The following is a 13,278-nucleotide window of genomic DNA, read 5'->3' on the forward strand; positions in this document are numbered from 1 at the left end:
GATGGTTGCCTTGTAATTTCCGAAAAGGAAGTTACGGCAGGTAATGTCCCGACCAATTAGGTTAATTCCGCTGCTAATTATGTGTTAATTATTGAATTAGAGGTCGGGGCGTTACACCACCAGACCCACCGCTGCAACCACCTACGCCGCCCCCAACAAACCTACTCAACCACACCAAGCCCACCTAACCACCACCAAAACCACCATACTTCCCGCCGGAATCACCCAACCACCACCGAAACCACCCTACTCCCCGCCGAAATCATCAAACCACCACCGAAACCACCTTACCAGCCACGAAAACAACCACCCTACCCCCGAAATTCACCCCAACCACCCCAAAAATCAAGCACTAAACTCGTCGGAATTCATCCAAGTCACCCAAAAAACAATTCTAACCACTTGAAATCACATAACTACCCAAAATATAGCCTCAATCATCAAGAAAATCCAATAAAATAACTAGATCTAAAAACAAAATAAATAGATCTGATGAAGCCGCAGCAGCGACGTCGGAGGGGAGAGGAAGTGGTGCCGCGGTGAAGGCCGATGGCCGCGACAGGGGGAGGAAAGTAGTCAAAGGTAGAGGTGGTGGTGGTTATTGTAGATTGGAGGTGGTTGTTGTATATTGAAGAAATGGATGGTTGGTGGTGGACTGGTGGTTGAGATTTGAGAATTCAGAATTGGAATGATTCCCTTATTGTGTCAAAACAAACAACATAGGATATTTGAGGGTTTTCCTTTCTTTTCCCTCCCAAACCCTTTCTTGATTCCATTCCCTTTACCCCCTTTGAACCAAACGCCCCCTAAAAGTTATGCATATATATGTAAAAGTTATCTATTTTTCAGTGATAAATTTTTTCATTTTAGTAAAACTTATTTCTTCAAAATAACTAATAATGTATAAAATTAATCATTTAACCCTTTAAAATATTTATCTATCAATTTTTTTTACTAGTATAAAAGTTAATCAAAACTAGGTTAAAGTTACAAAAAAAGTGTTAAAGTTATCTTAGTGTACAATAAATTTATTGTACACCTTGTGCGCGCAAGACCTTTTAAATGTTTATTGTTATCTGGATTTTGGATAGGTTTTTGGGGATGGATTATGTTTTATTTTTACTAATAAAAATAACACTCCGTACTAGTTGACTTTATTTTCATACTCTTGGAGTCTTAGTCGGTTGAAATAATGGATGGTTAAACGAGAGAGAAGGATTGGAATCGTCATTTTAGTGGCGTTGTTTTCTCCCATCTTACATCCGAACACTCCTCATTCTGGATTAATCGGATGTTAATTGTACCTTTGAGAGTGATGGATGGCTGGAGGAATGTGTTTGTTGTATTTACGAAGTATTGTATATGAAACGTTGAAACATTACATGTGTATATATTAAATCATATTTTTGAAAATATCATCGGGTGCATATAAGACTAGTATCACATATTGCACCGTAACAATATACTCCGTAGTTAGTGTTATTCAAATTCGTGCTTTTCTCTTCGTCCAGTTTTCCTTTCGAACAAGAGCGAATATTGAGTATACCCCTTAGTAGTAGGATGCCAAGTGATTGCATATGTTGGGACCTAGAAAACCATGGTGAGTATTCAGTACGGTCAGTATATAAAGCTCTCTCTGATGACGAATGGCGAGAGATAGAGGTGGCGACTTCAGACCCTAAAACGCTGTGGAATAAGGTATGGAAGGTTCGTGTTCTACCTAGAGTGAAGATCTTTATTTGGAGAGCATGTCAAAATGCTCTTCCCACGAGAAAGGGACTCAGCAGCAGGCTACCTGAGTTTGATGTGTTAGGAATAATTTATGGGATGAAGAATAGGGCCGTGATAATCACTTTCCTTAAAGTAATATTAGCCCCCACTATTAAGTTTAACTAGTAATATTAATAGCCTACCACAAGCACTCCCAAGCCCAAAGCACACACTAGCCCAACTAGTAGGCCCACTTCTATTCATACATAAGAGGTGGTCTACTAATATAAACAACTCTTTACATCTCCATTCTATCAATGTGGGACAATTTCCAACAACAAAAACTCACCATACTTAAATACTACTCCAACATGATGCACAGTGTGGGGTTTGTAGGGCGGAGGAAGAGACGTGCCTGCATGCTCTAAAGGAGTGCCCATTGGCTCAGAGTGTCTCATGCGAGTCGAGGTGGGAGCTGGTGTCTCAGTGGAAGTGTAGGAGTGTGCTTGATTGGTTTGATAAGTGCTTCGATGAACTTGAACAGGAGGAGGTGGAGGAAGTATTCACACTATGTTGGGCTATATGGAGTGCGCGAAATAAGTTTGTCATTGAAAAACTCATCCCTGAACCGGAGAGAATAATGCAGTATGCTAGTAAAATTTGTAGCGATGTTCGCGAAGAAGCACATAATATTGTTAAGGGTTCGAGCTTGCAGAGTGCGGCCCATCCAGTAGCATGGAAGTGCCCCAATGCAGATTGGTCGAAGGTGAACGTGGATGCAGGGGTCCTAGGGGAGATTGGTTCAGGAATTGGTTTGGAGGTTCGTGACAGCGCGCTATGGGGTTGTGCAGCACATCAGTTTGTGGAGAGGTGGGAGCCAAACATAGCCGAAGCTAAGGCGATTTTCTGGGGGCTGAAAGTAAGCATGGAACTGGGGTTGCAGAAGGTGGAAATGGAGTGCGATTGTCTGCAGATTATACAAGCAATTCGGACTAATGCAAAGGGCAGCAGCAACATGTTTTTAATTATAGATGATATTGTTGACTTATGTAGAAATTTTATTGAGGTTAGATGGTCTTTTGTTAAACGTAGTGGAAATAAGGTAGCCCACACGTTAGCTCATCTTCAACTTTGGGAGATTGGGCAACGAGTATGGGTTGAAGATTTTCCGCTCGACATTATGATTGTAGCTGCTTCTAATTTATTAATTTAACTCCCTCTGGAGGGTTCCCTCAAAAAAAAAAGAAAAAACAAAAGAAACCTATGAGGGTTGTTTGTTAATCCGTCACAAATTTCTTTAAACTCTAAACTCTAAACTCTAAACAGACTTACCACGCGACAACCCCACACTCCCACAAGCCCACAAGTTTGCTGGTTCATCAAGTTCATAGGAGGGTTGGCCAAACAACTTCAAAACCAGGGCCGGAAACTCCCGATTCCCATAATTATGATTAACACCCCAGTGCTTTTTGGCGGTGATGCTCTGCTGAAAATTTACTGCACTTCACCTGTTCGATGAAATGCTTAACGAGAATCCACCTGATAATCTTAGTCAGATGGTAATGACATAAAAATCCCCTTCAAAAATGTTGAAGATTGTGACATACAACGTTAATGGTATCCGACAACGCATTTCCCAGTATGGTTCTCTCCTTAAATTACTCGATTCTCTTGATGCCGACATTATCTGCTTCCAGGTTTCCCCCTTTCTTTTTCTTTTTTAATTTAATTTCCTCTAATTGATTTTTTCACTTTTGTTTATCAATTAATTCTAAGTTTTGAAATTCAGGAGATTAAATCAACAAAGCAGGAGCTTACTGCTGATTTGATAATGGCTCAAGGGTATGAATCCTTCTTTTCCTGTACTCGTACTACAGGAAAAGGTCGCACTGGTTATTCAGGTATCATTGCTTTCCCTCCTTTTTCCCTGATGGGTTTTTAATTTTTTATATCTATCATCTATGGCAGAAGCCAGAATATATGAAAAAAGATTGAGCATCTATCATTAGAAATTCTCTAATGCATTCGAAATTTGGGCATTTGGTGAACTGTAAATAATACAATACCTGTTTTAGAGGCTTCCGCTTTAGTATATTGTATACCCTTGAAGTAGAAATGGGTTTTGTTTCATTCTAACTTATGGAAGTACCTTGTTTGTTGCTCATGAATTTTAAGCATATTTCTATATAGTACATAAAGTGAAGTGAGTAGCCCCTAACATATCTATCATTCCCCTTTGTACTGTAGTAATTTGAGTGAGCTTATGTAGGTGTTGCAACGTTTTGCCGTGTAAAATCAGCCTTTTCTAGTACAGAAGTGGCGTTACCTCTGGCTGCAGAAGAAGGCTTCACTGGTCTTTTAGATGCTTCTTCTGGAAATGGATTTAGTAGTGACAAGTTTTTTTCTGACATGGAATGCCTTAAGGAGTTTCGAAAGGATGAGCTTTTGAAGATTGACAGTGAGGGACGCTGTGTCATCACAGATCACGGTCATTTTGGTACCTAAACAAGGCCTCTTAATATTGTTGATTCTTTTATCATTGTGCTTATACTGCTTGGTGAAGTGCTTAAAGTTGATGCAATTCATCCCGGGGTCATATACATGATCTTGCATTCTTTCACTGCATGTAGAGCGTAAATCTGTCTTACAAGTCCATGGTTTTACTTGAAAAGTACTTATTATTTTGAGATCTTATTGATATTTTTTTCAACAACACTTTGTAAAGTTACCATTTTGGGAAATCGCAGTTCTTTTTAATGTATATGGGCCTAGAGCGGGCCCTGAAGATGAGGAGAGGATCCAATTCAAAGCCAACTTCTTCAAGATTATGCAGGTATGTTCTCTGATATCTAATATGAACTTCCCATTCATTGCTGTCTTCTGTTTCCAGGAACATTTTTAGCAAGAGTCCGTGTGTGTCACTCTTTGCAATTTATGCATTTATATATGTTCTCATCACTCTTTGTGTTGCCAGGAACTTTGTTAGCAAGAGTTCTAAATGTGTGTGTGTGTGTGTGTTGAACTTTGACATATGAACTCTTTTGTAGAAAAGATGGGACTTGCTTCAACAAGAAAAGAGGCGAATAATAGTAGTAGGCGATCTGAACATTGCTCCTTCTTCTGTAGATCGATGTGAAGCTGGACCAGACTTTGAGAAAAATGAGTAACCCTCAATCTTCTATTTCTTCAACATATGGGGCTGACATTCAATGCTATTCATTCTCCAATCTCCTTTTCCTTTTCTTCTCCTATCTTTCTATTAGGGATTTGGGGGTAATATATTCTACTTCAGCTTTTATAAGATCATATTTTTTGGCCTTTTTTGTAGGTTCCGGAGATGGTTTAGGTCTCTGTTGGTGAAAAACGGAGGTTCCTTTTTTGACCTTTTTAGAGAAAAAAATCCGGGAAGGTTTGCAACATGTTTACATTAGGTTTTATTTTTTGCTATCATCATAAGGAACTAGTGGGGATTTCAGCTTTTTTTTTGGCAATGATTCATCTTCTTCTTCTACAGGACTGATGCATATACTTGCTGGCCAGTACATACAGGGGCTGAAGAGTTTAATTTTGGGAGTAGGATTGACCACATGCTTGCCTCTGGTGTATGCTTACATGACATGCATGACAATGATGATCATAGCCTTGCTGTTTGTCATGTTGAAGAATGTGATATAATGACACACTTTAGAAGGTGGAAGCCTGGAATCTCCTCAAGGTATATGTTTGATGAACTAATACTTAGCAGAAAGCAGAGTGTGTTACTCCCCACGTTTCACAATAAGTGACATACTACATTGAGCATGTAGTTTTAGTAAATAATGGATGGAGACCATGAAATTAGATTTATAATATAAAAAGCAGCTAGTGGAATCATTTTTTATTGTGAGAAAAGGGGCTATGTGCGTGTGAGAAAAGTTAGTGGATCATGGTAGGTGAGACTAAAACTTTTTAATATTGGTGAGTCCTTCCAAATAAGGAAGTGTGTCGATTACTCTTACACGGACGAAAAAAGAAAGTGTTCACTTATTATGAAACGGAAGAAGTACATGACTTTGACTGTCTTGCTGTGGTAGTGGCGTAGTACCATATTTTGGTAACTCTGGATGAAACTATTGAGAAGGGGGATACAGAGTTTTTGGACATACAGTAGAGCATGGTGTGAGCTAATCTGGGTGAAATTAATATCTATTATTTTGATATCCAACAGTTTGCAGCATAAACAATGAGTTCACTGTAGATCCAGTATGCTGTTTACTATATTAATTGCCAATTGTTCTGAGATGACCTATTCTTAGCTAGTACATGATGGGTCTACTTATTAATTTCTTTGGACCCATCATTGTTAAGGAAGGCAGAGGGTTGAGGTAATGGAGATCTCAAACACAGTCGAGATACACCAAAGATTACTTGGATGGAGGAGTTAAAAAGGACATGCAGAAAGTGGGCTTGCAAGATGATGTAGCATTAGATAGATGCGAATGGAAGAGAAGGATCTTTGTGGATGACCATATGAGATAGACTCTCCGTTCATGCAGCCGGCCCCGTCTCTTTGGGAATAAGACTTTGGTTTTATTTTGCTGTTGGACTCATCATAGTTAAGTGTTCCCTACTTTCAGATACTAATTAAGTATTCACACTCACTGTTATGTTTTGGTCGGTTGAACAGGTGGAAAGGAGGTAGAGCTACTAAACTGGAAGGTTCTGATCATGTTCCAGTGTTTGTTACTTTAAAGGAAATCACTGAAATTCAAATCCATAATACACCACCTTTATCTGCCAGATATATGCCAGAGATTCGTGGGTCACAACAGACCATTGGTATGTGACTTTTCCATAGTCATTTGATAATGCTGTGAACATGTTGGTATAATCAACAATAGTGTGTGTGCAAATTTTATCTATTGCCGTATTGCATGACATCCAAGCATGTTAAATGGTATATAGCGGTGAGGGATTTTTATCTTAAATTAGCAAAACATGAAACACCATGTAGAACTAAGATGTTGTTCATGAAATGAAATATATCTGTCAATTTAAGGTGAAACTCCTATCTTCCTAGAGCTTTTTATACATTTGGTATGTCCATTTAGATGTCTGAACTCCGAAGCTTGGTTGATATGCTGTTTGGTTTGTCTAGTTGGTTCATTAGTTTTAGGTGCATTTTCTCGGTCCAGAGGAAACAAACTGTGACTACCAGTGTATTATATTGCCTCTCTTCTCTGGACGTTGTCCATGTTAGGACTCTAAGGGGGTTTTTAAAATCTTTATCCACTCTAATCTTAGGCTCCACTCTTCTCAACTTATTTTGTCTAAACTTATACTATCTGAACTTATATGAACTTACCCGAACTTAACTGAACTTATCTGAACTTATTTAATCTAAAATAAACTTATTTTGTCTGAAATAAACTTATTTGTGTGTGAAAATGTCTGAAAAAACTTCTGAACTCGTATTATCTGAACTTGTTTTGTCTGAAGTAAGTCAAAATGAGTCGAACAGAACAAAACCTTATGTATTCCTGTTATTCATTTCCTAGCCTGCCCAAAAAACAGAAAAGGGGGTGAGGATCTAAACCTTGCATGTGACCTGCTAGGTCAATTGAGTTACCAATAATAGTGGTCATGGTTGCTAGGCGTGCCAGCAGTCATGCACTAGTGGTGTCAAGGTAAATATGAGGGTGGTGAACATAGCTGATGCAAGCAGGTCATGCTGCAAGTGATGTTGAAGACTTGTAAAGAGAAGCATTCCTGACAGTATCCCAGTACATACATGGAATGTATTTAGCTCTATAAATAAAATTGATGTTGTGAAAGATTTTGCTGTCTCTAGTGTTGGCTGTTAGCTGCTTGGCTAAGTCTCATGTAGTTCCAGCAATTTTATATTTACTGGATCTATCCCGTCTGCCCTGTTTTTGTGATTCAGTGCTTTATTTTACGCAGCTTCAGTATTAATGAAAAGACAGATGACTGAAAGAGTTGGTGTTGGTGCATTGACAATTCCAGTCACCAAAATGTCATCTTCAATGATGAATGCCTGTGAAATTGAGCCCAGTACGTCCAGCAATATACGGTATGTGGCCACAGTAGGGAATCAGCTGATTGAATCAGTAGGTGGTGTTGCAAAGAAGAAGAAAATGAACCAAAATCAACAATCTCAACTGTCATTGACATCCTTTTTTAGTAAAATTCCTTGTACTCGTGAAAATGTGGAAATTTCCACCAAAGATCCATCAGATAACCTGGAAAGTATTGTCAAGTCTCCCGATTACATGAAAGACAACACAGACACTATCAACAAGAAAGGTGATTTTGATGAAAGTGCTTCTTCTCAAGAGTATAACCCTCCAATTGATTGTTGTCCTGAAAATGATAAAAAGACTGTTGCTGTGATGGAATGGCAAAGGATTCAACAACTGATGCAGGATAGTATACCTCTTTGTGAAGGCCATCATGAACCCTGCGTTGCTCGGGTCGTCAGAAAACCGGGTCCTAATTTTGGGCAAAGATTTTATGCTTGTGCTCGTGCTGAGGTAATATTTTATGTTTAAGTGATTTTGGAAACCTTACTAAGCACCTCATAAGTTGTAAGCTTAATATTTACCCAGTAATTTGTATTTTACACTTGAACGGACGTTACTTATGCAGGGCCCTGCATCAAATCCTGAAACTAGATGCGACTTCTTTCGATGGGCTGCCTCGAAATCAAGGCAGAAAAAATAACATAGGAAATTCGGAAGTCTGCCTCTTCTGTTAGGGAGTTGTCCCTTTTTTTTTGTTAAGGATTTTTATTTCAGTTTTGCTGTATCTTGTAAATCCTGTATCATATATCCCATTAATCATCAATTCCCCCTCCTCTCCCAGCTACCTCTGCTGTTTAATGCAAGTTAGTACAAAAGCAGCTCATTTTTTCTCTAAGATGACCATCAGGCTGTTTTGTTTAACTTACCAGGCGCTGTTTTGTTCAACTTATTCTGACTTTTTAAAATATTTTTACGATGAGACCTATTCAAACAATAAGTTACATATTCATTCCAAAAATAAAATTTACACACAAATAAGACAATGTTTTGACAAATAGGTTTAGATGATTTCTCACAAGTACAAATAAAATGATTTACGACAAACAAGTTCAACCAAACATAGCATTCAAAGTGGACTATTATTACTTCGATTACTATTAACAAAACAAAAGTTAATTATACAAATGGTTTATTTTGCAAGTTACCACTGATGCCATTTTTGTGTTTGTTGAATTTCTCATTTGGAGCTCTCAAATTAGCAACAAAAGAACTGCGGAATAGTTTGGACTAGTATTGAAGCCCGTGCGATGCACGGGTTTGTAAAATTTTCGTACATATTTGTCTTATCATATCATCGTATACAATTTTTTTTTTTTATAAAAATTATACGTATAGTTGAAAGTTAAAATAAGTCCCTTTTCAAGTTGGAGTGTAAATGTGTTCTTCATATTTAAAATGTGTATGCATGAGGCACTCATAGAAAAACCGAGTTATAAAATGGTTAGTTCAATAATGATAAAACTCGAGATAGTTATCCATGTGTTCTCTACAAAATTATTACATATACTTTATATAAGTATACACTCACTCAGTCCTTATTTACATTTATGATATGAATTAGTCCAACTATCAAAGGTTTAATGTAAATAAAATTCCATTACAAATTTCTTTCGCGGTTACACCCAAAAAGATTTTTTTATCTAAAATTCTATCATATCTCGTTTTTTAATTATATTATACTTGTTTTTAATTAGCCGGAGGATTGGTTATATCTTTCTTACTTGTTTTTAATTAGCCGGAGGTTTGGATATATCTTTCGTACTTAGCTTGATCTTCTTTTTGTTTAAACTTTTAAATTTACTTTTTTTTTAAAATATTCAGTTCATTAGACAATTTGTACTTCTATCTTATTTGTTAAAAGAGATAATTGTATTTTTTTCTCTTATTATCTTTTACTTTTTTTTTGAGGGACTCTTATTATCTTTTACCTAGTACTTATTCATCTTTTTTTTTATTCTGTATATAACACCCGAAGAGGATTAAGTTCCAATATACAAAAAAAGAGAGGATAATAAAAAGTAAATAGAATCTTTATTATTAAGGTAATTGTAATTACAATCACCATTTATTATCAATAAATGCAATAGCCTTGCTTTAAAACTTCCAAAATTAAATGTCAAATTTATGTAATAATTAATTAATTATATTCAATTTTCTAATCGTTTCTGCTTGAATTAATTGCTTGAATCAACGAAATATTTCTGAAAAATAATGACCATGGGGTAAGAGGAAAATCAAATATAATATAACACTTGTTTATAAAAGAGGAGTATAGTTTTATAAATAATATATCACTTCGTATTATTGTGAATTGTGCCATTAGCTATAAGCACTTCGTATTATTGCATAATTATTGCTATAAGCACAATTCACATTGACTATTCCATCAATTTGTCTACAACATAGATTTTTCACTTAAAATATTGAAATTTCTCCTTTATAAGGGAAACACCTAATATAAACGACAAAGCAACAACCCCATGCTTCGTATTATCGCATGATTATTGCTCACTCGATGCCTCTATATTCAATTCCTTTTTCGACTCTAGTCATCGCCCATTCGGTATCGTACGTCAACACAATCATGTTAGTGTGACTTATAGGAAACACAAAGCTATGAAAAATATACGGAGTACTTCGTAGTACATAACTATGAACATAGCAACAACAACAACAATGAACGTACTTGTTCGGTTAATTCACACGCATGACACGTCCATCTTCTAATGTGTTCTCTTTAAAGATTCCGCACTCTTTCTGAAAAACCTAAAGCTTAATTTGTAGCCGATTGTTTCCCCTTTCAAATCTTGCACCGAACTCTTACTTGTATCGAATGGTTGAAGTGGTTGTCAATTCCCCGCACCATCTATGAAGGAAATAATGCCCTTGGTCCAAGTATGCATTCTATGTTAAGTCTAATAAATGCGGTTCAGTATTAATTAACAAGTTAATAATTCAGTGAGATCAAGTGAGCTGAATGCCTAGCTAGAGGCCGCTTCAGTTCAAGTGGAATTAATGATATTAATCCACAGCTTACTCTTGACTGAACCCGTAGGGTCACACAAATAGTACGTAAACGGATCAAGTATTTAATGGCATTAAATACTCCATCTATGGATATTCGGAATCGACGGATCTTGGTTTCAGTGGGAGCTGAGATCGTCACAGGCAAGAAATGAATACTCCGGAAACGATGATATTGCCGGAAACGGAAATATGGATCGTATCGGAAATATAAATATTATCCAAGTCGTAGATGTTGCCGGAAACGGAAACATGGTACGTATCGGGAAATATTATCGGAAATGGAAATATTGCCGGAATCGGAAATATTGCCGGAAACGGAAATATTGTCAGAATCGGAAATATTATTGGAATCGGAAAATAATTCCGGAAACGGAAATATTAAATATTTGTTCGAAACGGAAATTAATTCCGGAATCGAAAATATTAAATATTGTTCGTATCGGAAATATATTCCGGAATCGGGAATTTAATCGGAAGCGTATCGTACGAATAAGCATCGGACGAGGCCTGCCGGACGAGGGCCCAGCACGAAGCCAGGCCATCGCCCAGCAAGCCAAGCGCGCCACACGAACAGCCAAGGCCACGCCAGGCCCAGCGCAAGGCCAGGCGCAGCAGGCCGTGGCAGCGCGCACAGCGCGCGCAGCGCGCGCAGCTGCGAGCAGTGGGCTGCGAGCATTGCTACAGCTCGCGTGGGCTTGTAGCTCGCGTGGGCCGTGCGGCCGTGTGGGCTGTGCGCGGGCATGTCATGCACGCTTGCGGGTCATGCTCGCGTAAGTGTTTGTGTTCGCATACGAAACCTAAAACGTGCAGAATTCGTTTAATGATTAAATTCCTAATTCTATTTGATAAATTAATTAAATAAGAGTTTTATTATAATTCTAATTTAATTAATTCGTATCCTAATAGGATTCCAATTCTCTTTCCATACCCCTATAAATATGTGGCCTGGGTTCACAATTTATAACGAGTTATTCAAGTATTCAAAGTGAGTTTTTGAGAGAAAAATTCAGTCACACATCTTGCTCAAAAGTGCCGAAAATTTATAGTACCTTAGGGGCGATTCTAGTTGGTCAATCTTAAGGCGGATCCGGACGTGCTGTGGACTATCTACGGAGGGACGACACTTGGAGTCCTAAAGACTTGTTCTTGTTCGGTTCGGGCGCAGCTAGGGAAGGCACGCAACAAAGAGTATGCATCTAAACTATGCTAAATGATTATGTGTAAATAATATGTATTCCTGGCTTAATGGTTGTTTCCGCATGATTTATGAATTGTCATATGTATCATAACCTAACAGTGGTATCACGAGCCTCTTATTATTTTCATAATCTAAATTGCATGAACATGGTTAAATATTACAAATTTGCAAGAATTAAAAGGGGTGATTAATTTTCGTAATTGTTAATTAATTGCAAATTGCGTTTATTTAATTATACATACGCAGTTTTTCGGCAGTTTCTTCGTTACTCATCCAAATCGAGTGATTTTTGTGTCAATTCCGCATGTAAAAGGCATTCTAAAATTTTGACAAAATAGTATTTTTCTGCCGAACCCAGAATTCTCAAATTCGAAGCCTAACTATGACTTTTCGAAGGTTTTAGTTTTTCGAATGCAAAATTTCGTAAATTTAAGGTGTTAAATTAAATATTTGCGATTCTTGTCGATAAATCTTGAATTTTTGATTGACCTACTGTATATGTTTAACAAGTTTGAATGCCTAGCCTTGTTAATTATGCAATCTAATTTGTAATTATGATTAATTAGTTGAAAATTAGAATAATTTAGAATTAATTTGATTTTCATAATTAATTATAATTTAATTAGAAACCTATGATTAAAAACCACCATAAAAATTGCAAATTTATGATAAATTTTAAATTTTTATGACCTAGGCTTGAATCCATGATAATCGGAAATCAATTGAATAATAAATTTTCGATTTTTCGCCCTAAAATTATGAAATTAATATTAATTTATTAATTTGTCATTATTTTTAAATATAAATTTTAAATTTTTATGCGATTCGTTCATATAACTTGCACGCACAAAGCAATGGACGCTTCGTGTTACCCTTAAGGGGTGTTGTATAGTGCGGGTATGCGACGACGAGCAAGGGAGCTCGTCGCCCGTGCGGCACGAATGCAATGAGCAAGGGCATGGTGCACGAGCACAAGGCAGCAGCCCTGCCTTGTGTCGTGGGCCACGAGCTATGGACGAATGGGCATGGGCGAAGGCAAGGCACGGCAGTCGCGTGTGGGCAGCAAGCGAGCTGTGCCACAACGCGCACTGCCTCGCGCAAGCGCGCGCAGCCTCACGCGCAGCGAGCGCAAGCTCGCGTGCCACGAGCGCTGCGCCCAGCGTCGATCGCGCGCAGCGAGCAATTGCTCGCGCACAGCGAGCGATGGCTCGCGCACAGCGAGCGATGGCTCGCGTGCATCGAGCGCTGGAGCGCGCGCAGCAA

General features: G+C 37.9%; 1 protein-coding gene across 1 annotated transcript; it reads left to right on the forward strand.

Annotated features, from left to right (window-relative positions):
* Nucleotides 1-3,015: 3,015 nt before the first annotated feature.
* LOC110803627 (DNA-(apurinic or apyrimidinic site) endonuclease 2) lies at nucleotides 3,016-8,625 on the forward strand. The gene is made up of 10 exons (XM_022009152.2): nucleotides 3,016-3,407; nucleotides 3,500-3,611; nucleotides 3,980-4,207; nucleotides 4,458-4,543; nucleotides 4,758-4,873; nucleotides 5,039-5,119; nucleotides 5,225-5,425; nucleotides 6,377-6,528; nucleotides 7,651-8,240; nucleotides 8,356-8,625. Exons 1-10 carry the CDS (start codon nucleotides 3,297-3,299, stop codon nucleotides 8,428-8,430), a joined length of 1,752 nt encoding a protein of 583 aa, XP_021864844.2. The 5' UTR covers nucleotides 3,016-3,296; the 3' UTR covers nucleotides 8,431-8,625.
* Nucleotides 8,626-13,278: the final 4,653 nt, after the last annotated feature.

The sequence above is a fragment of the Spinacia oleracea genome, chromosome 3 (assembly GCF_020520425.1).
Source record: "Spinacia oleracea cultivar Varoflay chromosome 3, BTI_SOV_V1, whole genome shotgun sequence".
Classification (NCBI taxonomy): Eukaryota; Viridiplantae; Streptophyta; class Magnoliopsida; order Caryophyllales; family Amaranthaceae; genus Spinacia; species Spinacia oleracea.

Bases quoted from the DNA above. Each gene is read 5' to 3' on its own strand.
- LOC110803627 (XM_022009152.2), top strand. From the start codon at position 3,297: ATGTTGAAGATTGTGACATACAACGTTAATGGTATCCGACAACGCATT. The intron at 3,408-3,499 runs GTTTCCCCCTTT...TTTGAAATTCAG, and splicing joins CCGACATTATCTGCTTCCAG to GAGATTAAATCAACAAAGCA. The intron at 8,241-8,355 runs GTAATATTTTAT...TTACTTATGCAG, and splicing joins ATGCTTGTGCTCGTGCTGAG to GGCCCTGCATCAAATCCTGA.